Source organism: Betta splendens, chromosome 7, assembly GCF_900634795.4.
Source record: "Betta splendens chromosome 7, fBetSpl5.4, whole genome shotgun sequence".
NCBI lineage: Eukaryota > Metazoa > Chordata > Actinopteri > Anabantiformes > Osphronemidae > Betta > Betta splendens.
In genome coordinates, this window is record NC_040887.2 from 6879987 (window position 1) to 6904453 (window position 24467).

The 24467-nt window shown below is 49.1% G+C and overlaps 4 protein-coding genes across 7 annotated transcripts; 2 read left to right on the forward strand and 2 right to left on the reverse strand.

The window, feature by feature from the left end:
• The first annotated feature begins 243 nt into the window (after window positions 1-243).
• On the forward strand, window positions 244-5096 carry alas2 (aminolevulinate, delta-, synthase 2). The gene is made up of 10 exons (XM_029156571.2): window positions 244-399; window positions 1214-1547; window positions 1666-1761; window positions 1830-2052; window positions 2142-2326; window positions 2410-2589; window positions 3188-3352; window positions 3812-4080; window positions 4173-4335; window positions 4472-5096. Exons 2-10 carry the CDS (start codon window positions 1235-1237, stop codon window positions 4633-4635), a joined length of 1758 nt encoding a protein of 585 aa, XP_029012404.1. The 5' UTR covers window positions 244-399; window positions 1214-1234; the 3' UTR covers window positions 4636-5096.
• On the reverse strand, window positions 4409-10397 carry ttc34 (tetratricopeptide repeat domain 34). Its single transcript, XM_029156569.3, has 9 exons — window positions 10244-10397; window positions 9923-10158; window positions 7654-9440; window positions 7334-7556; window positions 7002-7194; window positions 6695-6861; window positions 6248-6521; window positions 5940-6154; window positions 4409-5838 (listed from the first exon to the last, which is right to left on the reverse strand). The coding sequence occupies exons 3-9, from the start codon at window positions 9369-9371 to the stop codon at window positions 5293-5295; spliced, it is 3336 nt and encodes a 1111-aa protein (XP_029012402.1). The 5' UTR covers window positions 9372-9440; window positions 9923-10158; window positions 10244-10397; the 3' UTR covers window positions 4409-5292.
• A 1023-nt stretch (window positions 10398-11420) lies between these two features.
• Window positions 11421-17492, reverse strand: si:ch211-112c15.8 (tumor necrosis factor receptor superfamily member 1A). Its single transcript, XM_029156582.2, has 10 exons — window positions 16280-17492; window positions 15533-15629; window positions 15316-15450; window positions 14557-14688; window positions 14387-14447; window positions 14087-14229; window positions 13797-13952; window positions 13393-13430; window positions 13090-13198; window positions 11421-12388 (listed from the first exon to the last, which is right to left on the reverse strand). The coding sequence occupies exons 1-10, from the start codon at window positions 16292-16294 to the stop codon at window positions 12051-12053; spliced, it is 1224 nt and encodes a 407-aa protein (XP_029012415.1). The 5' UTR covers window positions 16295-17492; the 3' UTR covers window positions 11421-12050.
• A 36-nt stretch (window positions 17493-17528) lies between these two features.
• Window positions 17529-24414, forward strand: znf362b (zinc finger protein 362b). 4 transcript variants are annotated; one of them, XM_029156579.3, is made up of 9 exons: window positions 17529-18029; window positions 19607-19670; window positions 19901-20162; window positions 20253-20357; window positions 21012-21330; window positions 21488-21712; window positions 21798-21876; window positions 21985-22143; window positions 22269-24414. In XM_029156579.3, the coding sequence occupies exons 2-9, from the start codon at window positions 19608-19610 to the stop codon at window positions 22383-22385; spliced, it is 1329 nt and encodes a 442-aa protein (XP_029012412.1). In that variant the 5' UTR covers window positions 17529-18029; window position 19607; the 3' UTR covers window positions 22386-24414. The 4 variants fall into 4 exon arrangements, with proteins under 4 accessions (XP_029012412.1, XP_029012414.1, XP_029012413.1 ...); XM_029156581.3 differs by having other exon boundaries at window positions 19928-20162; XM_029156580.3 differs by lacking the exon at window positions 17529-18029 and adding an exon at window positions 18185-19183 and having other exon boundaries at window positions 19928-20162.
• The last annotated feature ends 53 nt before the right edge of the window (window positions 24415-24467 follow it).

Genomic DNA, 24467 nt, shown 5'->3' on the forward strand with positions numbered 1-24467 from the left:
GCATTCGGCACGCTGGCTGGTCGTGAGCCCGTCGAGCCGAATCGAGCCGACAGTACTGACATTCTCTTTGAGGACGCCATCCCTGAATGAGCTCGTGCGTCCTCGTGCATTGTGCCTCATGTACTCTGATTCTGAAGGACAAAGAAAACGCATTTCCAACGCTCAAGTCATGTGCACACACACACACACACACACACACACACACACACACACACACACACACACACACACACACACACACACTTTTGGGTGGCCCCCAGACGCACACATGACCCCTGTGAGGGGTGGGAGCAGAGCTGATTGCGTAATGCTCTTCAACATCTGACCCATAACTACAGACGCGTCCTGAGCATCTGTCTATTTGCTGTTTTGAAGTTCGTCCTCAGTGCAGGTCAACAGGTGAGAAGCTCAATCCATTATTATAACGTGAATAGAGTAATGTTGTACTGTACAGCAGTATAGTATTGTTGCTATGATGATATGATATGTAATATTCTCCTTGTGTGTTGATTCCTTTTATGATGTTTGTCTTGAAATTAATTACTTACTGAATAACTAATTAAATTGCTACCATTTTAGCTAACTTCAAATGTGTGAATATTACCTGGACTTGTGGTGTTTAAATGGCTGCTGAGTGGAGTTCGATAGACCAATGTATAAATAACACCTCGCCACAACAGAAAGCGACAGATCCCGAGTCGCCTTATCTGTCGGCTGCAGCAGATAGCGAGGGGACTGATACCATCGCCTCCTCTCAGTAAACTCAACTGGACGGAGAAGCTCTTATAGGGAAACGAAAATCTAGATCAGGTATCGTCGTTTTCACCCTGAGGGTCTTTTGACCATAAGGGGCAACGGAGGTCGCTAATCGAAGCGAGTGAGGTGCGTCCCTGCTGAGGCGGAGGAGTGTTTGGACCCCGCTGCAGTAATCAGCCTCAGCTGATGACGTCGGTTGGAGCGGTTCTGGAGGGCCTGCGGGGAGAAGATAAGCGGCGGCAACCTGCCGCACCCTGCAGGGGGTTCCTACTGCAGCCGAACCCTTGAACAAGCCTCTAGCATTTCAGCCATGTAAACTATACTGTAATGTTGTTAGTTTGATGGAGCATCGGCCTCTATCGTCCATGTTTTAAGTCCAGATCACCTGGTTACAGCAGGAGTCACATACTGTATATTGTGTTAAATCACAGTATCCCTGTTTTCTGTTTCAACACAGAGTAAGAACAGCTTCACCGCGATGGCTGCCTTCCTTCATCACTGCCCGTATCTGAAGGCGGTTCCTAAGCAAGCCCTGAGGCGAACAGGAGCTGCCTTGCTGTCGCTGGCCGACCAGTGCCCCATCATCGCCCGCCAGGTCACCGTGAGCGCTCCGGCCTCCGTGGACGAGAAACTGAGCATCCCGCCGACCGAGCCGAGCGTGGCCCAAAGGAGGCTGTTTGCCCAAACCGCCACCGAGGTGGCCGTGTCGGCGTCGAAGGGCTGCCCTTTCGTCACCTCTCAGATCGGGATGGTCCAGGCCCGACCTGAAGTCCAGGAGGATGTGAATCACAGTAAGCTCCAGTTAGGCTGCAAAGGACGTGCACATCACCAGGGCTTAAAGACTGGAAACATGGTAAAAGAGACAAATCCGTATCTAAATCCAGATACATCTGCATTTTTCTCTCATAGGTTTGATGAAATCTCTGTTGAAGGGTTTTAAGGATTCAATCATGCCATCGACAGCCGACACCAAGACGGTCACGCACCTACTGAAAGACAACATGGGTATGCTCAGTCCCAGAGACCACTCATTTCATATCGTTTAATGTTAATCTCTACCGTCCCTCATGCAGCTGGCCCCAGCTACGACTACGACCGCTTCTTCAGCGAGAAGATAACCGAGAAAAGGAAGGACCACACGTACCGGGTCTTTAAGACGGTGAACAGGAGCGCCGAGGCCTTCCCGTTCGCAGAGGACTACTCCGTCCCGGGCCGCTCGGCCGCTCAGGTGTCCGTGTGGTGCAGCAACGACTACCTGGGCATGAGCCGCCACCCACGCGTCCTGAGTGCAATCAGGTATAATGAGGCGGGGCAAAGGGAAGGCGAGAGGTTTACTAGTATTTAGGTGATCTTTAAACTGGTCTCTCTGCTGCGTGTGTTCTCAGCGACGCCCTGGAGAGGCACGGTGCAGGCGCGGGTGGCACCAGGAACATTTCTGGCACCAGTAACTTCCATGTGTCCCTGGAGCAGGAGCTGGCCCAGCTGCACCACAAGGACGCAGCTCTGGTCTTCTCCTCCTGCTTCGTGGCCAACGACTCCACCCTCTTCACGCTAGCTAAGATGCTACCAGGTAAACAGCGCCCGCTGGTCCTCACGCTCACACGCCGTTGGAGGTGACGTCATTTTCACTGATGCATTCACTGCGGCGCACAGGGTGCGAGATCTACTCGGACGCAGGGAACCACGCGTCGATGATTCAGGGCATCAGGAACAGCGGAGCCAAGCGCTTCATCTTCCGCCACAATGACGGCCGACACTTGGAGGAGCTGCTGCAGCGCTCGGACCCCAAGACGCCCAAGATCGTGGCCTTTGAGACGGTGCACTCCATGGACGGTGAGGAGGAGCAGTGACAGACCCAGACAAAGCTGAAGCCTTTGTACAGTCGGATAAGAGTCCTATGTGTCTAACTGGTTTTAGTGATCAGGCTGTTGGTGGATTTAAGGCTTCTGCTGATGACAGATTTACAGCTTTCTGTAATTATGAAGTGGGATAATGAAGGATTTGATAATCAGCACAGAAATCTCATAAAATTGCTAAAGGAAGGAAATAGACTGAAGCCAAAACATCTACTCAAATTTTACTGAATACCTCTCAGTTATCTTGGTAATGATGTGTCATAGCTACTAAAAGGAACACCAGCAGTGAAACTCTTCTATCCCTTCACTGTGCAATAGTACAGTCAGCTGTAGGAGTCATTCGTCACTGTCTCCCAGCGGAGCTGTTTCTCAATTTCTCAGCGTGATGTCGCGACTGTTGGACGCACCAAGTGCAGCAGACTTAATAGATGAGTGTGAACTTCTCTGAGAAGGCTATCAAAAAGACAAAATAAGTGCATAACGTATAAAGAAAAGTTATGATGTGAAGTATTTCTTTCACACTGTACCAAGCTGGACCTACACATTTGACTCTCTCCTTCTTGTGGGGGTTTCAGGGGCCATATGTCCTCTAGAGGAGCTGTGTGACGTGGCCCACCGCTATGGGGCCCTGACGTTTGTCGATGAAGTCCACGCCGTGGGTCTGTACGGAGCCCACGGCGCCGGCGTTGGGGAGAGGGACAACATTATGCACAAAATTGACATTGTTTCCGGGACCTTAGGTGAGTGTGTGGGAAGTATATACATGTTGTGTTATATTGCCGTGTGTCAACATGACCCGTGTGACTCGGTGTGAGGGGCGGGGCGGACGTCTCCAAACTGTCTGGCTTCCCTCCGGGGACCACTCCCATTCACAGCCTCGCTTCGCCGCTATCTGCCGCAGCAGCAATAGCCCTAAACGGGCACGACACTGCTCCAGTGTGGGTTAGATGAGAGCAGGAGAGCGATGGGCTCTCATCACAGCAGGCGGAGGCTTTATCAGCGGAGTGGCAGCTCTACTCCCTCTTTGCTCAGACTGATAGAGCCGAGTCCAGCCGTGATGCGGGTAGCTTTATAATGAGGTTTAGGTACAAATCCCTGTCAACTAGAGACATATTAAATGTACAATATTAATCTATGGGTAAAATCCCCCGTAAATGTATTTCCCATCTCTAATCATTTCCCTCTCCCCACTTCCACAGGTAAAGCCTTTGGCTGTGTGGGAGGGTATATTGCCAGCAGCGCCGCCCTGGTGGACACAGTTCGCTCCTTCGCAGCCGGCTTCATCTTCACCACTTCCCTGCCTCCGATGGTCCTGGCTGGAGCGCTGGAGTCCGTGCGGGTCCTGAAGAGCCCCGAAGGGCAGGTGCTACGCAGGGCCCACCAGCGGAACGTCAAACACATGAGGCAGCTGCTCATGGACAAGGGCCTTCCCGTGGTCAACTGCCCGAGCCACATCATCCCCATACGGGTACGAAAGACCTCCCATGGCGCATGGTCAGCCTCGCTGTGTCGGACATCTGCTAAACAGCCAATGCGCTCCTTCATACGTCCTCTGTGTAGGTGGGCAACGCCGAGATGAACAACAGGGTGTGTGACACCCTGATGAGAAGACACAACATCTACGTCCAGGCCATCAACTACCCCACAGTGCCTCGAGGCGAGGAGCTACTGCGACTGGCTCCGTCTCCTCATCACAACCCTGCCATGATGGAGTACTTTGTGGGTAAGTGTTGGGTGTATCCTTATGCATTTACTTCACTTAGTATGCTTTAGTCAGTTGAAATGATTACCTTGAAGAAATAAAGTATTGTTTTTATTAATAATTATGTAAATGACATGAAAATGTGATTCCTTCACAGAGAAACTGGTGGAGGTGTGGCAGGAGGCAGGGCTGCTGCTCAACAGCCCCGCCACGGCGTCCTGCACCTTCTGTGACCGCCCACTGCACTTTGACCTCATGAGCGAGTGGGAGAAATCCTACTTCGGCAACATGGAGCCTCAGTACATTACTGTGACAGCGTAATAGCAAAGTCGCTTCCCAGCATGAGTGAGCCTTAAACAGACGCGTACAGTACAATGGATATTTGACACTGCCTTAAGTCCAGTGTACTGACTTTGTACTTGTGTTTAAATATAGTTTATTGTCAGTAACCCGGACTAAATGATTAATTTATCTATACTAAAGTTTGCTATTTTTGGTATGAATGAAGGAAGTTGTGCCTCCTTTTTAAAAACATAAATCCTGCACATCAGGCACTTTCTCAAATATCTTATATATGTGTGGTTTCAATTAAATGATGCTGCCCAATTTCATGTTGCCTGATTCCTTTAAATCATATAAATATTATGGTCATTGTTTGATTTTTTCTTTCACTTGACAATAAATCTTGACATTATATTGCAATCATAAAATGTATAAGCTACAATGGCAAATGTGTTTCATAAAATAAAGGCTAATAAAAGATTCAATCATAAAATTTTTGACTTGACGGTCTCATTCAATAAACTGCTTAGCTGTAATCGTTACCATAATAAATACTTCTGTGTCAATTCTAATGAATAAATGAACCTATGGAAGCCTTTTTCATCATAGACGGTTCTACAACAAGGCCTTTAAAGGCACAGGCACTGAAACAGACACCTTTAAACTGAATCCCCTTTGATTCTCTGATTATCAATACTAGTTGACATTGCAGGGGCCGGCCACTTCCCGTTTGACCTTTGCCCTCAGCCTGCGGAGCTCTGCGTTATCGCTGTCCACAACAAGACCGTGTTCAGTCAACGTCCAGGCTTTACTGAGCCGCTGCTCCCCATAGTGCTGCAGCGCTCCTCGCCGAAAGCACTCAGCCAGACGCAGCCTCCCCGGTCCGGCCTCGACACACTGAAGAGCCCGGTCCCTGTCGAGCTCCAGGGCTTGGGTGAAGTCCTCCAGAGCGGCTCCTTCTCTGGAACAGTGCATCAGGCTGTGGCCTCGTTGACACAGATCCTCCACCCGAAGGCGAGGGTCATGTGAGCGGCTGGAGTCGCATTCGCTGAGTCTGTTGATAACCTGGTCCAGATCGGCTACGGCCCGCTCGTGTAAGCCCAGCTGAGCGAGACAGACGGCCCTCTGGCGAAGGTACTGGAGTCTGTGACCGCCCACTGCCTGTACTGCCACGTTCAACAGGGGCAGGGCCTGATCCCAGTGGCCTCCTGATGATGCACTGCTGGCCTCATGTGCAGCAGCCTGTAATAACAATTAAACATAACGTAAATTCACCAGGGGGAAAATATTACTTCCACATTATATGCAGAAAAATATACGTATATACCTATTAAAAAAATTACCTGTGCGACGGGGCTTCGCTGCCTGACTGGGACCAGGGCCAATAGGAAATCTACAGTGGATGGATCCTTTTCCGTGAGTTTGCTGAGCCTCTGAGCCGCACTGTGGTAGTTCTGCTGCCGAGCCTCCACCACACCCACCCTGGCCTGGGCCACTGCGTCTCTTGGCTCTTGACCAAACACCTGGCACAGATGAGCGCCTGCTGCCTTAACGTCCCCTGTAGAAGAGGAGCCACAACTTCACACTTCAAACAAGGTGCCAGAGGTCCAAAGTGGAAATTCCACACAGCCTGGCATAACGCTCACATCACCTTTGGCTAAGAGGGTATCCACATAGAGAAGATGCCATCGAGGCTCTCTGCAGTCCGTCCTCATTAGAGCTCCGCTGACTGTAAAAGCCTCTCGGAGCAGCTCTTCGTGGCAGGGGACAGCACTAGTGGACAGGATGTCTGACAGATTGGTCCGACAGAACTGATGCAGCCAATCACACACCGTCTTGCGGGCCTCATATTTAAGGGACAGGATGTCCTCAATGACTATGTCGGGGTTTATCTGAAGAGCTGCCACAATATCATCAGTGCATTCCTGCATTATGAAAAACATCACTTTAAAAACTGGATTTTAAAAAGGAGCATAGCCCCAACGTCTACCTCATAGACCTAGACTTATTATATGAGCCGAAAACTGCATGCAGTTCCCTGACGTCCTGTAGCTCCTATTAGCCTAAATCACGTCTTGTGTTTTGTTTTTGGAAATACCTTTTGTTGAGTCAGCATGAGATAGGTGAAGCCCCTTCCACAGAGAGCATGAACGTGATTTGGCTGCTCCTTCAGAATAGCATTGAAGTCAAAGATGGCTGTCTTCCTTTGGGCCAGAAGGACATAACACCTTGCTCTCTCCAGCAGGGACTCTGCTGCCTCACCACCTGAAGAGAAACAACAGACCATTATTACGTCATTACAATCCTTTTTGGTGGCTACAACACTGGCTAAAACATATTTTAGCAGCTACTTTCAGGGATTATTCGTCTAACAACATCAAGCATCATCATCAGACTCTAATCACCAGAGGCCATTATTGCGATAGAAAGATAAGCTACAGCCTCCCGAACGGCAGCCTCCTCTCTGGAGCCTTCCAGGACCCGTAATGCAGCGGCGTGGCAGTGTCCCTGCAGCAGTGCTAGGTCCTTTTGCTCTGCCACCGCCAACAGGGGGCGCAAGCAGCTGGTGTCACCACACTGGATGAGCTTCTTCAGCAGCTGCAAGCACAACATCAGCATTCAAGGTATGAGCCCCTGCTGTGAAACTCTCCAAACACATTATAGATTGTGAAAGCCTCTGGAACACAACAGTCTGTTCACAGACAGCTTTACCTGAATGTTTGCTCTTTCTACATACCTGATTGGTGTCATACAGGAAGCCCCTGTGCAGCTGCAGCAGGGCGAGACGAGCCAGGATGGGCGCCCGAGGCCCCGAGGAGCCGATGGAAAGCAGTCGCCGGTAGGCCTCCTCCACTCGGCCGAGCTGGTACAAGGCATCTGCTGCCAGAAGCTGAGGTCCGTCGGCCCCGGGCTGGAACTCCATGAGGATCATGGCCAGGGACTGAACGCCAGCAGGAGTCCTAATGTATGAAGCAGGTAATTGAGGAAGGAATTGAGAAAGGCTTAGAAAAGGTTTTCTGTAGGTTTTGGTTTGTAGACGTAACACAAACATCATACTCTGATTTGTGTTGGTCTTTTTTCGACGAGGCCTGCAGCTGATTCTCCTCTTGGGTTTGCTTGGAGTCGGCGCCGGGTCTGGACTTGGACTTGTGCTCTCCGCTCCCCTCCAACATAACTCGTCCTTGCTCTAGTAACACAGTCAACAGCAGCCCTCTGTAGTTCCACGGCACCAAGCAGTGAACAGTCAGGGCTGTTTCCTGAGGATGCAACCTGCTGGCTGTCACATAGTCCAAAGCAGTGAGGTAGCTACGGCCCCCGATCATGCGCAAGAGCCCTCTGCCACAGAGCGCTCGCACACAGCTAGACGGGTGGGGGGCGCTGTGTGCGATCACGGCCTGGAAGTCCTCCAGCGCCCCATCGTGGTCGTCCGACAGGAGTCGCGCATACCCGCGAAGAACCTGCACGGTGTTCTGGTAGCTCTGCTGGCCTTTTGCAGCGGCTAGCTGGCTACAGATGGAGAGCGCCTCCTTGTGCTCCCCTCTGAGGAGGAGACAGTCGGCCAGTCGCACCCGCAGCTCTCTGCCTCCCCCGTCGGCCTCCAAATGGCACAGAGTTCGGAACTGGGCGATCACAGGGTCCAGGAGTTCGACGCCCTCGGTGGACCGTAGGTCTGAGCGGCCGAGGACCCTCTCTTTGTAAGCGCACAGGCCCCTCTCTGCCTGCTGACGGAGCTGGCTGTGAGCGGTCACTCCTGTACCATGATCGGTGAAGAGCTTTTGGAAACAAACTCGCGCAGTGGCAGGGTGGACCTCGAATGCCTCCCCCAAATCTCGACACGCCTCCGCCGTCCTTCCACCTGCTAGAAAAGACGCAGCCGCTCGACCGGTTAGAAGTCGAGCTCTCCTCTCAGGGGCGTCTCGGAACGACCGATCTGTTCTACTTTCTGACATCTTCTGATAATGATGGCGACGCAGCAGACCAGAGTAGACTTCTGCGCTTTCCCCAAACTTGCCTGTCAAAAACAAATAGGCTGCTTGAAGCTCCTGCACTTCGCTGTTGTTTGGGGAGATATGCAACAAAAACTCAATAACTGCCGGACAAGCCTGCTCATCGAGCTTCTCGCTCTCTTTTGTTGTCGATGCCCACTTGCTGTCAAACGTCAGAGAGGGATGCATGAGCAGCACTTGGTCTATAAAGGCCTTTGCTATTCTCCGGAGGTGGTGGTTTTGTCTGCTCTTTACCAATGCCACAGTTTCACATTTGTTATGCAGGTAGGCTTTGAGGTAAAGCTTCAGGCCTCTGACGCCCTGAGGCTCAGTGAGCAAGCAGGCCAGAGCACGAGTTATCTCCAAAACCACACGGGCTGAACCTTCTGGGGGAGGGTTTCGCTTTCCTTCGAGTAAAGCAGTGCAGCGAGCAAAAATCTCCTCACAGCCATGCCCACCACTCTGAAGGAGAGACTCCATTTTGAAAATAGTGGCTGACAGGTTGTTGGGACAGAGCGTGGACAGAAACACGGCAGCCAGGCCTTTGTTAAGACCCTGGGTAGGCTGGTTCTCCTCGTGACTGTCGAGCCAAAGTTCTAGAGTAGCGATCACCCCGCCCAGGCTGGACTTGTCCAGTTTCCTCATGTGGGAAACAGTGGAGGCAGCGTGAGTCCTGAAGGCAGACGTGTAGAGAGAGGTGGCCCGTTCCAGCTCTCCAGCCTCAAGGAACTTGTCTCCATTCACACACAGCTCTGAAACGTTTACTGACGGTCGAACTAGAGCAGTCATGATCACGCAGCAAAGCCACTTGATCTACTCTTCCTCTTCTTCTTCAACTGGACTAGATATTGCTGTAAGCTATTGGTAAAAATAAAACAAATGATTTTAGAAGTTGAATTTAGTATTTTTAATGATAAAATCTGCATACCAATTAAGTTGTTAGTGCCTTAAATAGTATCATAAATGTGACATTACATTGCCATAAACATGCCTTTAGATAAAAAGCAGACTCCATCGTTTGTGGTGTGTTGACATATAAAAACATGTGATGTCATAATATTTTGACTTTGATACTCGTGATTCGGGCATTTATTGCTGTAAATTATAGAAATGTGAAGGTAATGTGTGGTGTTATTTTATGTATGGCATCCCAATTGTTTAGTTCCTATAAGTTTTACAAAATTTAGTTTTAATTACAAATATTTTAGGAAACAAACAAAGTGTGTGGATATAGAATCAGTTCTAAAGTTTTTATTTTTAGTACTTTTTAAAGTGTATTCCACTCGTTAGCCTTGAGCGTGTGAATAGATCTGTCTCTCTCTGGCCCTTGGTTCACGTACCTGCTGCGGCTGAATCCAGCAAAAATTCCAGTAAAATCGACCTTAAGTGTGTGAATTGTGAAAACCCGGTCCCCTCCAGAGGTACCAGTCGGTTCCGGCTCGGTTTTGTGCGGGCCATCGGACTGCAGACAACCCGGGCCCCTTTTTCTGTAACTCAATAGCGCCCGCTTAGCAGTTGCCGGGGCAACCGGTGCGCGCGCTGCTACGACAAAAGCTGGCGCGGAGTTTTTGTTGATCTGTAACAGGTGGAAAGACACACGGACACGATGGTGAAAACCCACGAACCAGCCACAGCCAGCTGCACATCACGCTTATCTCCACCTGCCTCGCCGTGTCTTATCGGCCCGGGATGTTCCCCATGCACGAGCGGCCGTTCTTGTGAGCGCGGGTCCGGTTGCCAGTGGAAACCGCTGAACGCTCGTGCGCGACGGAAGCCGCAGCATTCACTGCTCTAATAACTTATCGCGTCAAATCTCTTCCCTCAGCTTCCTCGTCACGCAGCCTCGGGCGGTTTGCTCTTTTAGAAACGCTGAAAGTGCGAAAAAGGCGTGAAGTCGTGATCAAAGATTATTACTGTCGCCGATGTTTTCCCCACATACAGAAAACGTGCAATTTCACTGTGTCTGCGTGTCTGGTTGTGCCTGGTGAAAAAGCCCGTTCGGGCCGAGGAGCAGCTGTTCTTTGTGTTCAAAGTGAATTTGCAATTCATGAGAGTGGCTTAATCCACCTCCAAAGTAAAGGCTCTGTCTGCTCTCTGCCTATTGTGAGCGTCTGCAGACGGACAGGCAGTAGCTGCAGCTGCTGCGTGTGAAAAACTCCGCCAACACTTCCATCTTGTGGCCAGGACATTTTTTAATTCATACCAATACATAACATAAGATCAACATGTGCCACAGGTCCCTTCACTGAAAACGAAATGACCCTCGGCAGCTTTTATGCTAAACAGAAACTGATCCAATTTCTGAGCTACGAGATAAAACTTTTGGAGTTTTCAGAAAATGAAAAAAATAATAAAGTTGCCTCCCTCTCTCTCTCTCTCTCACACACACACACACACACACACACACACACACACACACACACACACACACACCACAACCAAACAATGCACATATGCAATTGTATTAAAACATCACTTGATAAACTCCTCTTATGTAAAAGTTCAAATCCTTCGCTGACGCACAACAACAGCTCTCAAAGTGAGATACCCCAGCACCACAAGAGGAAACCATCACTCTGGATGGAACATGTGCGGTGAGGAAAAACCCAGCACACTTCTCCTTGACACTGCGAGTTTGCAGGAAACTGAAAACCTGACGTCCTGTGGGGATTTCAGTTTCCTTCCCGGAGCGCTCAAGAATGGGTGTCTGAGTTGTGACAGTGGGTTTTTTTCATGGCAACCCTAGATTCAAGGGAATGCGAGACTTGGCTAAACAATCTGTAGCGGTACCGCATCACAGATGAGCAGTAAAAACATTCACAGTTCAAATATTCAGACTGAAGTTCAAGTATTTAACACGCCTTTTACTTGTTACAGTGCACGTTCTGCTGCCATTATTTAATGACAGCAGAGCTGTCAACATACGTGTTATTATCAGTAGATTCCGCTTTTTTCTCGTAAACTTTCCCCACCTACAGGCGGTGGCTGTTACTAGAGTACTTCCTGAACATCAGCAGGCATGACGTCTTTCTTCAGAAAGCCATTTCAGCCATATCAGTCTGTTATTGTCAACAAAAAGCGGAGTAAAACAAGCAGTGGCTCGTGTCTGGTTCTCTCGCTTACTCATCTGTGCCATAGAGATAAATAGACACATAGTTAGTTATGATGTCTGGTTTCACAGCTATTATAACCTGTAATAATCCTGAATAATAACTGAAGAAGCAATTCTAGTATTTCCTATATAAGCAGTCTGCATGTAAAGTGTACATTTGGAGATCAAATAAATAATATATTAATATGTATAAAAAGGTGAAACTCTCTGGTTACAGGTGGGTGAAATTTTCAACACTAACGCAATGTAACCTTAGTTTAGACTGTAAAGCTACATAACAAATAGTGGGGCACTGAAGACGCTGCACTTTTGTGTGTAGAGTTATTAATGTCCGTCTCAGACAGCGTGGGCGTCCCTCAGGCCGTGACGCCCTGCTTCGTGTCACTCCTCCACGGCAGACTCTCCAGGCTCTCCTCCAGCAACTCCGCGCGCCGAGAAAGATCCATGTAGTGCAGGGCCGCGAAGACGTCGTCCAGGCTGGCGGAGGCGCGCTGGCTCCACAGCCGGAGCATCTGGTACTGCCGCTCCATGGAGCCCGGGCCCAGACCCGCCTCCAGCTCCACCCGCTCCAGCTGCTCATCGGCCACCGACAGGAGGCGCAGGAACTCCTTCCACCGCCGCAGCGGGACCTCCTTGATGATGGCGTAGAGGACGATGGCGGGCCAGTCCTTCGAAGTCTCGTCCTGCTTGGCAGCTGGGGTGGAAAACCACAGTGGGTCAAAGGTCACGGGTCGGGCAAAATACAGGTAATCTAAAACACTACTCTGTTCTTATGGCTTTATGTTTTCCAATGTATTGCAACAAATAGAAAACAGAGATTTATTCTTGAGGTAGTTGGTTGTCATCAGAGAGGCCGGACTGAGCATGTGCAGAGGAGGGATAGCGAATACATTGGTAGAAGGATGTTAGAGATGGAGCAAAAGGGCAGGAGGACGACCGAGGAGGAGATATGAGGTTGGCTGGTGCCCGGGACAGCGTGAGATGGAAACGGGAGATTCGCTGTGGTGAAGTACAGTAGATGTTGGTGGGGATTTTCTAACCAGGACAATCAACGCTGAATCACTCAAAGGGAAAGGCTGCTGCACTGTCTCTTATGGAAAAAAAAAGCTGAAGATGTTTAAACTGTTGACATGGGAACATGCGCCTCGCTCATTAGACAGGAAGCTGGTACAGAGGCTTCAGCAGGCCGTCGCCGCGATCGGTTTCCTGCTTTTTCCTCAGGGTTGCAAGCCGCTAGACCGATTAACAATATATATGACAAAGCAAAGACTTTTTGTTTTGTTTTGTTTTGTTTTGTTTTGTTTTGTTTTGTTTTGTTTTGTTTTGTTTTGTTTTGTTTTGTTTTGTTTTGTTTTGTTTTGTTTTGTTTTGTTTTGTTTTGTTTTGAACCCTCACCTCTGGCTTCGTTGCTTGGCAACAGGACCCTGGTGGGGGCTGGATCTTCTGATGGGGACAGACTCTGACTAAGAGTCTTCGCGGGAGTTTCCTCGCATGGGTTTATTGTCTTGAAAGGACAGAGAAGAAAGGCACGGTAAATGTCTTGGCGGCGGCCCGGTCGACTGATGCGCTGAGCAGCGAGGCCTCTGCTCTTGTTGACCTTTGCGTTCACTTTTGACACACGGCCCCGAGTGTCCACCTACAGCAGGGGCTAGATCTTTATCTGGCGAGAGCTCAAAGCGCATGGGAGTGAATACACACCAGTGTGGTCGAGGCGTTGTCTTGATGACTGGGTTGTTCTGCCGGGAGGAAAGGAGATATTATCATTAAACTTCCTGCTTCAACAGGTTCGCTTGAAAACAACACACACGAAAAAATCCTTGGTTAAAGTTCTCTGAAAGGACCTTTTTTTTTTGATAGCAAAAAGACCCACTGGGTCCTTTTAGTCTTACTGACCACCAAGTGTGGGTATGTACTGTACAGTACATCATAAGCACCTACTGGTGTAAAAGGGGGGGAAAACACTGATATTTCTGGTCAGACATGTCGCTATCTAGTCTAATTCCTGGTACTGTCACATTTGTCATAGTATTTGTTGTAGCAGGTTATAACATTATAAAGGTTCACGCTTGAGGGAAAGTCCTCAGACCCGTTCCACTGGTTACCGTTGAGCTTGGGGTCGTCCTTGCAGCGCGTCACAGCTTTCTGGATCCTCCAGTAGAGGCAGCTCTCCGGGGCCCCGAACAGCCTCCGGAGCAGCAGGAGCCCCGAGACGGCGGCGAAGGTCACGGCCAACCACACCAACCAGGACACGTGGCCCCCTGCAGCGTACACACAGAAGACCCCGGCGTGAGCCCACCAGAGGGGAGCGGTCCGGCCCAGCGCTCTCCACAGACCCACATGACGAGGGGGGCAGCCAGGCCCTGTCGCGGGGCCGCGGGCCGTTTTAACTAACCGTTCAGAGCAACCGGCTGTATGGGGTTCTTCACAGCTGAAGTCCGGCTCGTCGTGCTCGTGGGCGCCGTTGAAGACGGAGGTGCAGAGGTAGTTGCTTCACACTCGCGCCCTCGACACGCTGGTTTCTTCAGACACTCGGAGCTGAGGAGGAGGAGGCCGATGAGGTCAGCGGAGGCGAATGGAAGTTTTAAAGCTTGTTTAGTAACTAGCGTTGAGTGTGTGTGTGTGTGTGTGTGTGTGTGTGTGTGTGTGTGTGTGTGTGTGTGTGTGTGTGTGTGTGTGTGTGTGTGTGTGTTACCTTTGGCATGGCTTACACTTCCGTATGTAGTCATGATAGCCAGGTGTGTCTAATGGAGGAACTAAAAGAAAAATCAGCTTGTTATCATGGTGTTCATCAGGCCTGAATATGAACTGATGACTCTGGTGCAAATGGCAGCTTTGGACACAGGTCTAACCGCGACCTCTCACCTCTACTACTATTGCACGCCCTGCAGTCCATTTCACTGCCGGACGAATTTGTGTTCTTGTTGTAGTACCCCCTCTTACAGTCACACTTCACGTTGCTGCTGGAGGTGCAGGGCTTTATGACTTCCTGGTACGCTGTGGGAGAATTCAGACAGTGTTCAGAATCCCTAGAATCGAGCCAGCCGGTGTCACACTCCTACATTACTCATCAAATGAGCGCAACAAAGAAATAATGCTAAAAAAATCTTTATTCCTTTATTTCTCAATTCCTGTTCTTGGATAAGGTCAAGATCCCGTTTGAGCTGTCAGCCTACAGTTACAGTGGAAATATCACTCACTCACTGTGTGGATTCATTCGTAGACTTACACATCCAGCCTCAGCTTTCTGACGTTTGTCAGTCAACAGTGACACACACACACACACACGCGCGCACACACACACACGCACGCACGCACACACACACGCACACACACAGGTTTCACATCCTGTACAGTGTTTCAGTTTCACAGTGCTGCCATTTTCCGGCCAAAGAGTGGTCATTCGAATCCACCAATACACAACATTACTCGTTAGTTTGTTGAAATTTCATTACGGTGACACAATGAGAGTTGATTCCTGTTAAAACCGACATCTAAAAAGACCAACAAAGCTCAGGGCAACATGTTAAACCCTAGACTGCTCAGGTTGGCCTTTAAAAGCCTGCGTTTTGTTTCCATCCCATCACATGAGCTGTGCTTTTATTTGCTCTTCAGGATACTTACAACCACACGGGTGACACCTTTCACACTCCGGGGTGTAGTTTTCTTTCTCTGTGAATGAGTTACTACCACATCGCTCACATTTGTACCGTGCGGCGCCATCAGACGGATCGCTGCACTCGCCGCTCTTGTGAAACCCTGAGGAGCACAGAGAGGCAGAGGAGTCAACGCGCACACGTCACGGCACCGGCTCAGCCCGTGGCACCGGCCCAGGACCTACCAGCCGGACACATCTTGAAGCATGTCCCGGGGGCCTCGCCGATCGCCGTTATTAGACTGTGTCCCCTGGAGAGGATGGCGAGCATCAGCGGGAAGGCCTGAAACAGAACGGCAGCTGTGAGGATGAGGAGCGGGGGGGGGGGCGAAGAAGAACAGGCAGCCGCTGTAATAATACACACATGGAGCTGCGAGGTGTCAGACAGAAGCGCTGTGTTGTCAGCAGTGATGCTTTGGGCTGTGGGCGCTCCGATCTTAATCACATTTGCTGCTGATTGCGTAAGATTTTTAAAAACTGTCTTCTTGTAAAATACGACACGTTTCCACGTATTCGCCCCTTTCACCTCTCAGGTGTGATTCTCAGCGAGGTTTCAGTTCAGGGTGTGCCGGTAAACAGAGGGGCAAAGTTTGGCTAAAACGAGCGAGACCTTCTTTATTTCACTCGCTCGCACTGACCTTCGCGTCTTCAGTCGACAACAAAAAACTCATACTCTTACGCTTTAGGGCAAAAGCTTAAAAAGTGAAAACACAACATTAAGGTAGTTGCTTCACAGATGTTCTACTACAGCTCACAGTCAAGCGAAAGCACACAAAGACTAGACACTAATAAATAACTGGCATTTAAATGAAAAACTCGAATTGGCTTTGCTGAGACTGTGTTTGTTAATGTCAGTTCAGTTCGTGTAATACTGAGCTATTATATCACGATATTATATATGATTTATCATATCATAACATGTAAATGACTTACCGAGACAAAGTTCATGTTGGATGAGTAAAACCGCAAGGAAGCGGAGCAGCCAACGTCGGGTCAGAACAGCGGCAGGCAGTGATCATTAGGAGCAGGCATCGCTACACGCATCGACGGGAGGAGGCATTCTGACCTTAAGGCGGCAGAAGGTTTCCTTTAAAGCTGAGTCAAAGCACGCGTTAGAGGAAGCCTGAGTGTTTGTAGGTCAGAGCTGTCACTTCTTTGGAGTCTTCACAGAAGTGGTGTGAGAGACAGGAAACATGGTGAAATCACACAACATCCCACACACACAGTGACAGCATCGCTGACTGTATCGCGAGCGGCTCCTCGGGCTCACTCCTGTGCATTCCTCCGAACTTCTTGAAAACAAGTTCACACAGGGAGGACAGTAAGCAGCACATGAACCACCTCCGTGCAAATATCGTCTCCTAATTAAGCGCTTGCAAAGCCGGCATCCTCATCGACGAGATGCAAAGTTCATTTGAACCTGTTTTTTTTTTTTTAAATCCACGCGTGAACAGTTACGCGTGGATTTACTGCTGTTTTTAAAAGCTGGAGTAAAAAGCAGCACTTTGCAGTTTGAGTGCTGAGTGTAATCAAGCGTTGGGGGGGTGTGGGGGTGGTCTTTGTGACCCTGTGAGCTGTAGCAATGCCTTATCAAGCGCCACATCTGAGGGCAACAAACGCCGGCAGATGCCACCGTGCAGCGACGCCTGCACAAGTACAAGCTGCCATTTAAGATGTGTACATTTAAAAAGGTCAATTTAAGATTTAGAACACTGGCAAACACAAAGTCAGTTACACGCATTATGACAAAGTAAGCACTTTAACTACAGTAGTACTTTAGGATAATTTATTAATATTCAGAGGTTGAATACTGAATGTTAAAAAAAATCAAAGTCAATATAACAAAAGTGTTTCATGGTGTATGTTAACGCAGAGGATGTTCTACATACATACATTATAACACTCCTGCTGGTTCATCATAGAGCTGAAAACCGCAACTTCATCTTAAAACGCTTTCATGTAGTTCATACACTGTTTTAAACTGCAGTTTTGAAACTGACACTGGCCCCTGTGACACTTTATTGAAATAAAGATTAGGGAAGCAAAAAGTTAAGACAGATTCACCCCGCTGACATTTAAAATGTAGGACACTTTACTTTTACAGCATATTACTGTGTCATTGTCCACTGGTTATAGAAGAGTTCGCATATAAACAATGATTACGGTAAAAGAACAAAACACGAAGATCGCTTCATTTAGTGGCTTCACAAAAATACTGAAAGACACCACTTCTTTTCTTTAGTTATTTGGACAACACGGTCCGTCTGCGTTTCTCCAAAATGACACAATAAACGCAACGGGTCCTCGTTTTGGGGCGAATTGAGCATTTTCGCGTGCGGCTGCCGCTTTTACGGCCTACGGTGCCGTCCTGCGAATCCGTAGGTTCAGTCCCGACCAAAAACGCGCACGGGGAAAAAAACAAACCGCGTTAAATCAGCCGGCAAACGCCCTTCGCCATTAAACGTAAATAAAGTGGGTCATCGCGTGAAAAAAAATCCCAAAGCGGCGAAATCAGAATCTCCGGCCGTGTGTGTGTGTGCGCGCCGCGCTGAGCCCGCAGCGGCACCCAGAAGTGAACAAAGCGACCCGGAAGCGGTGGTCCGACTGGAGGCAGGCAGAAAGAACATCAAGCTTTTATATTATAGCAGTGCTCGCAAGACAATATCTGCAAGCAGGACACAAGGTATTTGTGCATGTTTTATTCGTGTCGCCGCCGGCTCGCGTTCGTCCCGGCGTGCGTGCGCCGCGCACAAAACGCGGCAGCTGCCCTTTGATTCGTCCAAAAGTTGCAGAATGTGGAGGTAAAAAAAAAAAAAAAAAAGCAAGGCAGCCCTAAAAGTGAGATTCGCCGAAGATGGCACGGCGCCGCCGCGCCTCCGGTTCGGGTTTGACCTTAACGCGGCGGCGCGGCCGCCCGCATCGCCGTGGCGTTCGCGCGCGGGTCGAGCCCGCATCTTGCCCGTTTCCGTGCTGTTTTCGCAGGGCACGGTTGTTGTAGGAAGTGTCAGTTTTTTTGAGAGCTGGGGAGGCCGGGCTATTCAAACCTGCAATTCGCCGTAAACAATCATCCGTGCCATTGACGCGATAAACACCTTTGTGTCCGCGTCGGCCGCCTCCTCTTCCCCGGCGCCTTCCTCGCGACAACACGCTCGCGCTCCTAAATTTTTGGGGTCTGCAGAATATGGCGTCCCGCCTTATAAAAATAAGGCTGCCATTTTTGTTTCCCTTTTGTCTGGAAATGTTTTAAGAAAACTGTCTGAGAATGTCTGGGGCGCACCGGCGGGCTCCGTCCGCGCGGTCCCGCCGTCGGTGCGGGTCCGGAGCGGCTCCGAGACGCCACACATGTCCGAAAAGTCACAGAATGCAAAGTTTTTTTTTCCTCCCCTCATTGCGTTTATTTGACAGATTTAAAGCGACGTGCACTTATTTTCAGGCATTCACCCTCAGACAAAAGGAACAGAGCGGCGTCAGGTCCGAACGCCAAAAAGCCTTTGTCGCAACAGCGCCTTTTTATTAATAATCACCAAATATTCCAGGCTGACGTTTAGACGTTTGACCCGTTTTCACTTGAAGGTGACAGTTCGACCCCGTGGGCCTCATTTACACTCAGTCATTTGCATAAATTGAACAGTGCAGCGTTCTGTTGTTTAAAATAGCTCCGTCACCTTACATTATTATTAGTTTTTAGTTACTTGTTTTGTTTTTTATTTTGTCCCGAGGTTATAAAGTGCTTCAAATTGTAAGTCACGGTTTCATTGACTCAATCTCAGTCGCCTTCATTTGTTTTAAGGATGAAGTGAAGAGTTTCTAATGTGTAACTACCAAAGTTATGAAAATGTAAGTAACTGTATATTTTTTAAATGTTTTAGACACATTTGCTTACATTTCAGACACCAATAAAACCTAAACTTGTAACATTTTTTAAATTCCCAAATGCATTAAAGAAAATAATATAATAATGATGGAAGTAAACACACACATTTCCATAAAGAAATATATTAAAACAAAAATACTGTCTTATTACTGTGTATTAATGGTTGTTTGGCCATTAGTGTTTTCTGATAAAGGACAGACCTGCAGCCAAAGCAGAAGGAAAGGATGCGTGGCACAAAGGCCACGTGTTTTGAAAGCCTCTGTGTGTTGGTGGTTACGGTCCAGCTGTGGTGCAGTAGTTTCCGGCTCTAGACCCGTCTGCGCCCCGTGAACCCACCTCTGACCTTTTACCTGTGACCTGCTCTGAAACAAATGTTGTCCCTTCAGGATGGCGGAGCCGCGATTTAACAACCCGTACTTCTGGCCGCCGCCTCCATCCATGCCGGGCCAGGTAGGTCCACATGCAGCGCCACATTCACGCACTTTCCCACCATTCTTTGCCATTTGTGTCCGTGTGTGAATGTCTTTAGCCATTCGGCAAACATCCACCGAAGTTAGGACGAGAATTTGCCTTCTCGATTCTCGCAAGAATTGCAAACGTGCACTGTTTAGTCGGGGACGCGAACGACATTCACACATGGTGGCCGTGTTCTGTTGAGCGTGACCCGTTAACCCTTTCAGCTGGATAACCTGGTGCTCATTAACAAGATCAAGGAGCAGCTGATGGCGGAGAAGATCCGACCCCTGCACCTGCCGCCCACCTCCACCTCCTCCCAGCAGCCTCTGCTGGTGCCCACCTCGTCCCCCGACAGCAGCGCTCAGCACGGCATGCCGGTGCCCAAGCCCCAGCCGCAGCAGGTGCCGGGCCACCACCCGCAGCCACAGGGCTCCGGACAGCCAGACATCGCCCTGCACGCCCGGCCCGCCTCCAGCTCCGGACCAGGTAGTGTCTGCGGGCCGGGAACTGAGCCTTAATGCTGTTGGGACTCTGTCTGTGTGACTGATCGAAATGCCACCGCCCGATGTCTTCCAGATGGAAATATGGACGACAAGTCGGCGGTGAAGGCTAAAGGGTTGTGGGAGGACTGGCACATGAGGCAGCTGAGCGAGCAGACGGGCCGGGTCAACCATCGATCAGGTACGCCGGTGCCGGACAGCAAATCTTTCTGTCAAGTCAAGATGATCAGCGTGATGAGTAACTTTTATTGGCCTGTTTATAGAGCTGAATCCCAGGACACACAATGCAATAAAGGGGATGCAGGAAGTGTGACATTAAAAATGAGTTGGATGAAATGTGCAAAATTTGAGTGGGGACCATCTATGAAAGAAGTCCTGGGGCTGAGGGGGAGAGGAAGTAAACAGAAAGTGGGTTACGGAGGTTGAACCTGTGAAAAAGGGTTGTTGATTTTGAGGCAGATAACTGTTGTGATGACGCTGGTACAGGTATGAGTTTTAAAGGTCAGCCATGCTCAGGCTGACTGAATGACTGAGGCTGGTGCAGAGTGAAAGCGACACTTTCGCACGTGGCCTGGTTTGTGGTAAACCAGCAGTCACTGTGGGCTGGTAGGGCCCATGGGCAGACCACCTACTGTACATGCGGCCGGCGCATCCTGCGTGACTCACTCATCGTCTCGCGGGGGTCACAGGCGGGGGTTTATCAGATCTGTCAGCAGATGCTGGAGACTGTTCATTCGGATCATTCACGGTGTTTGTGCTCAGTCTCTGCAGGAACGGCCAGCGTTGCCATTCAGCGACGGTGTAGCTAACGGAGTTCTGCTTCCCACCTCCGCAGGTCTGGCGCCTTCGTCCCGACCCGAAAGTCACAGCACCTCCGAGGCCCTGACCCCCACCACCCCGACCTCCAGCAGCCAGAACCGCATGGGCGGCGCCCCCTCCGTGAACATCATCTCCGGGCTGGCCAGCGGGCCCGGCATGGACCACATGAAGGCCGGAGGCCTGGCGGGCCTGCTGGGCCCCCCGCCCAAAGCACCGCGGGGACGAAAGAAGATCAAGGCCGAGAACCAGAGCGGGCCGTTGCTGGTGGTGCCGTACCCGATCCTAGCGGACCAAGGCTGTGTCACTGTTGCACCCAAAGAGGGCAAAACCTACAGGTGGGACACGAGGATGCCTGATAGTGTGATGCTGTGGTGTTTACTGCCCACAGCAGGAGGATGTGTTGCATCCAGTGCTGGAAAAGCCTGTTCACATATTTAGTAAAAAATAAAAAGGCTCCTATTTGATAAAAATCTCCTTCCTCTTGTCGTAAAGATGCAAAGTGTGCCCGCTCACCTTCCTCACCAAGTCCGAGATGCAGATTCACTCCAAGTCGCACACGGAGGCCAAACCCCACAAGTGTCCCCACTGCTCCAAGACGTTCGCCAACGCCTCCTACCTGTCGCAGCACCTGCGCATCCACCTGGGCATCAAGCCCTACCACTGTTCCTACTGCGAGAACTCCTTCCGGCAGCTGTCGCACCTGCAGCAGCACACCAGGTGGGTGGGGCTGAGCCGAGCGTGGGCATGATGTCCTTGTAGTAATAATAACTACAAAATGTCCTGTCTGCTTGTCGTTGCTCAGAATCCACACGGGAGACAGGCCTTATAAATGTGCTCATCCTGGATGTGAAAAGGCTTTTACCCAACTGTCCAACCTCCAGGTCAGCACACGACTCTGTGACCTCTCCTAAACTCTGTTTGACAGAAGTATGAGCACATTCATGATAGTAAGTAGCGTGTGTGTGTGTGTGTGTTCCTCTCTTTACCAGTCTCACCAGAGGCAGCACAACAAAGACAAGCCGTATAAATGTCCTAACTGCTACCGTGCCTACTCAGACTCCGCATCACTGCAGATCCATTTGTCAGCGCACGCCATTAAGAACGCTAAGGCCTACTGCTGTAGCATGTGCGGCCGGGCATACACCTCAGTGAGTAACGCGCCGCTCTCAGACGTTCCCAGTGAGCAGCTCGTGAGCTAAACCAGCCCTGTCACTGCATACGTTAGGCTTTTCGGTGATTCCAACGGTTCTGTTCTGCTTGCCTGTCCTTGCAGGAGACCTACCTTATGAAGCACATGTCCAAACACACGGTAGTGGAGCACCTAGTGAGCCACCAGTCGCCCCAGAGGACCGAGTCCCCCAGCATCCCCATACGCATCTCCCTCATCTGATCCCGGGACCCCCACCCACCCGCCCACCCGCCTCCTGCTCCGCAGCGGCTCCCGTTCAGAGTCTGCGTCTGGCCCCCGCACCCACGGCCATCTACATAAGGCTTACATTAGCATTACGACAGCTGACGCCAGCATTCGTCGCCAGATTCAGTGAACAGACTGCCCCCACGCGACGGCGGTGGACAACGAGCACAGCGTTATTTTGTGAATGTAACAGTACAGCTAGGTGTCGTCCGGAGGATCACGCGGCAAAGAATGTCTCGCGTCAGATATAATGAGCACTTTCGTAAGCATCATGTAAACCGCCGGATGCATTGGCCGTTAAAAATGTTCTAGGTTTTTTTTAATTTTTTTTTATTTCCTCTTCCATGAAATGGGTTTCCAAAATGTGCCAGATTATATTTGCCCTTGTTCAAATTGAGAAGGTAGAAAAAAATGTTTACTGGGTGTATTTTGGAGACATCCAAAGATAATCTTAAAGCACTTTTAGGCCTTGTGGTTTTAGAAAAGCAACGTTTCAATCTTGTCGGACGGAAGATGCCGAAGGGCATTACTTGGCAGCTAAGAGGACGGACTGTGTGGAAGCAACGGTCTGCGTCTGTTCCTGTGTTTGGTTTGTGTTACTCACATCGTTGTGCAAGTAAACATTTACAGGGTCATCGGAATTCCAAGAAAGGCAATCGGTTGATGACAATTCAAACATGCGATGATTGTAATAAGTATTTTATATTAATTTGGGGAGGCAAAGAAAAGCAACAAGCACGAAAGATGAATGTTACGTTTTTTTCCCCCCAAAATGAGTTTTAATCCACATTTGATGTTCATTTTTATGGCACCTTTATGACTTTGATCAAGGAACAACTACTTCCCACAAATGAACTAGTGCCATATTTAATATATGAACTCTGAAGGTCAACGAGAAAGCGTTGGCGTGTGTCTGCTTTCTCCATTCAGTTCAGCATTTACTTGTCTTAGTACTAGCAGCTGAACACGTTGCACGTGGACCCGTGCTACTTTTCTTTTTACTTCAGTCACTTCAAGCTGAAATCAAATTTTACTCGAGTGGTTACATTTTAAACCCAACCGTTGGACCAAAATGTGAAGTTGTGTGTAGCTACTCTGACCCAGTTAAGATTTTATCTTTAATAAGCTTTACCCATTCGGAGCGAACTGCAGTATCGGTCATATCCACAGGCCTGTGTTCTGAGTTTTTGTGGAGGTGACGTGTCACCTTGTCACATTTCTCCTTAGTATTCTTTTTTTTTATCCTACACAGTATTGTTGTATTTTTACTGTATCATTAACCTCTGGATGGTACTAATAGGGTACCCTGTATTCTTCAGGGCACTTCAGAAGTGGTGCTACGGCTAGACGTTACATTCGAGATGGAACTGAGAATGATGTAAAATAGATATACAGTATATAGTATGTTTTCAAAAGAATAAACTTATTACTGAAGACAGACATTTACGCCAACAACAGACCCTGCCTCTTCAACTTACTCTCTCTTGAGATAATGGGAAATGTACATGTTGCTGTACTGTAAAACATGTTACTCATGTGTAGAACCCATTTCAGTTTTCATAAACATGTTCTGTTTGGGTTTTGTAAGAGTTTATGTATGAACTTACCGTAATTATTTTAGTCGACCCGTATGTTATTAATATTCATGTTTTATATCAGTTCTTTACATGTAAGCCTTAACTGTTTTATCATCCCATTTCCATTACTCTGTATTGTGTTTTGCAGTATTCAAACGTGTAAACATTTTATTTTATTTTTTTCCTTCCGCATGGAGTTCCTGAGCTGTAATCTGTATGATAACTGTTTAACCCATGTTCTCTATGAAAAAGATATTGCGTAGATTTATTACACTTTTTCCTGTCTTGCATTGTGGTTTCATATACAGTTTCTAGACAACTAAATATGCACAGCCAAGACTGAGAAGTTAAACTAAGGTTATCAATGTTTAAAAAAGGAAACAAGCTTTGTATCTTTACCTTGTTTAATAAACAGACTGTTATAAATACATCGCTGATTGCTGAGTTCAATAAATGAAATGCTCATCTGCCAAAAACATCA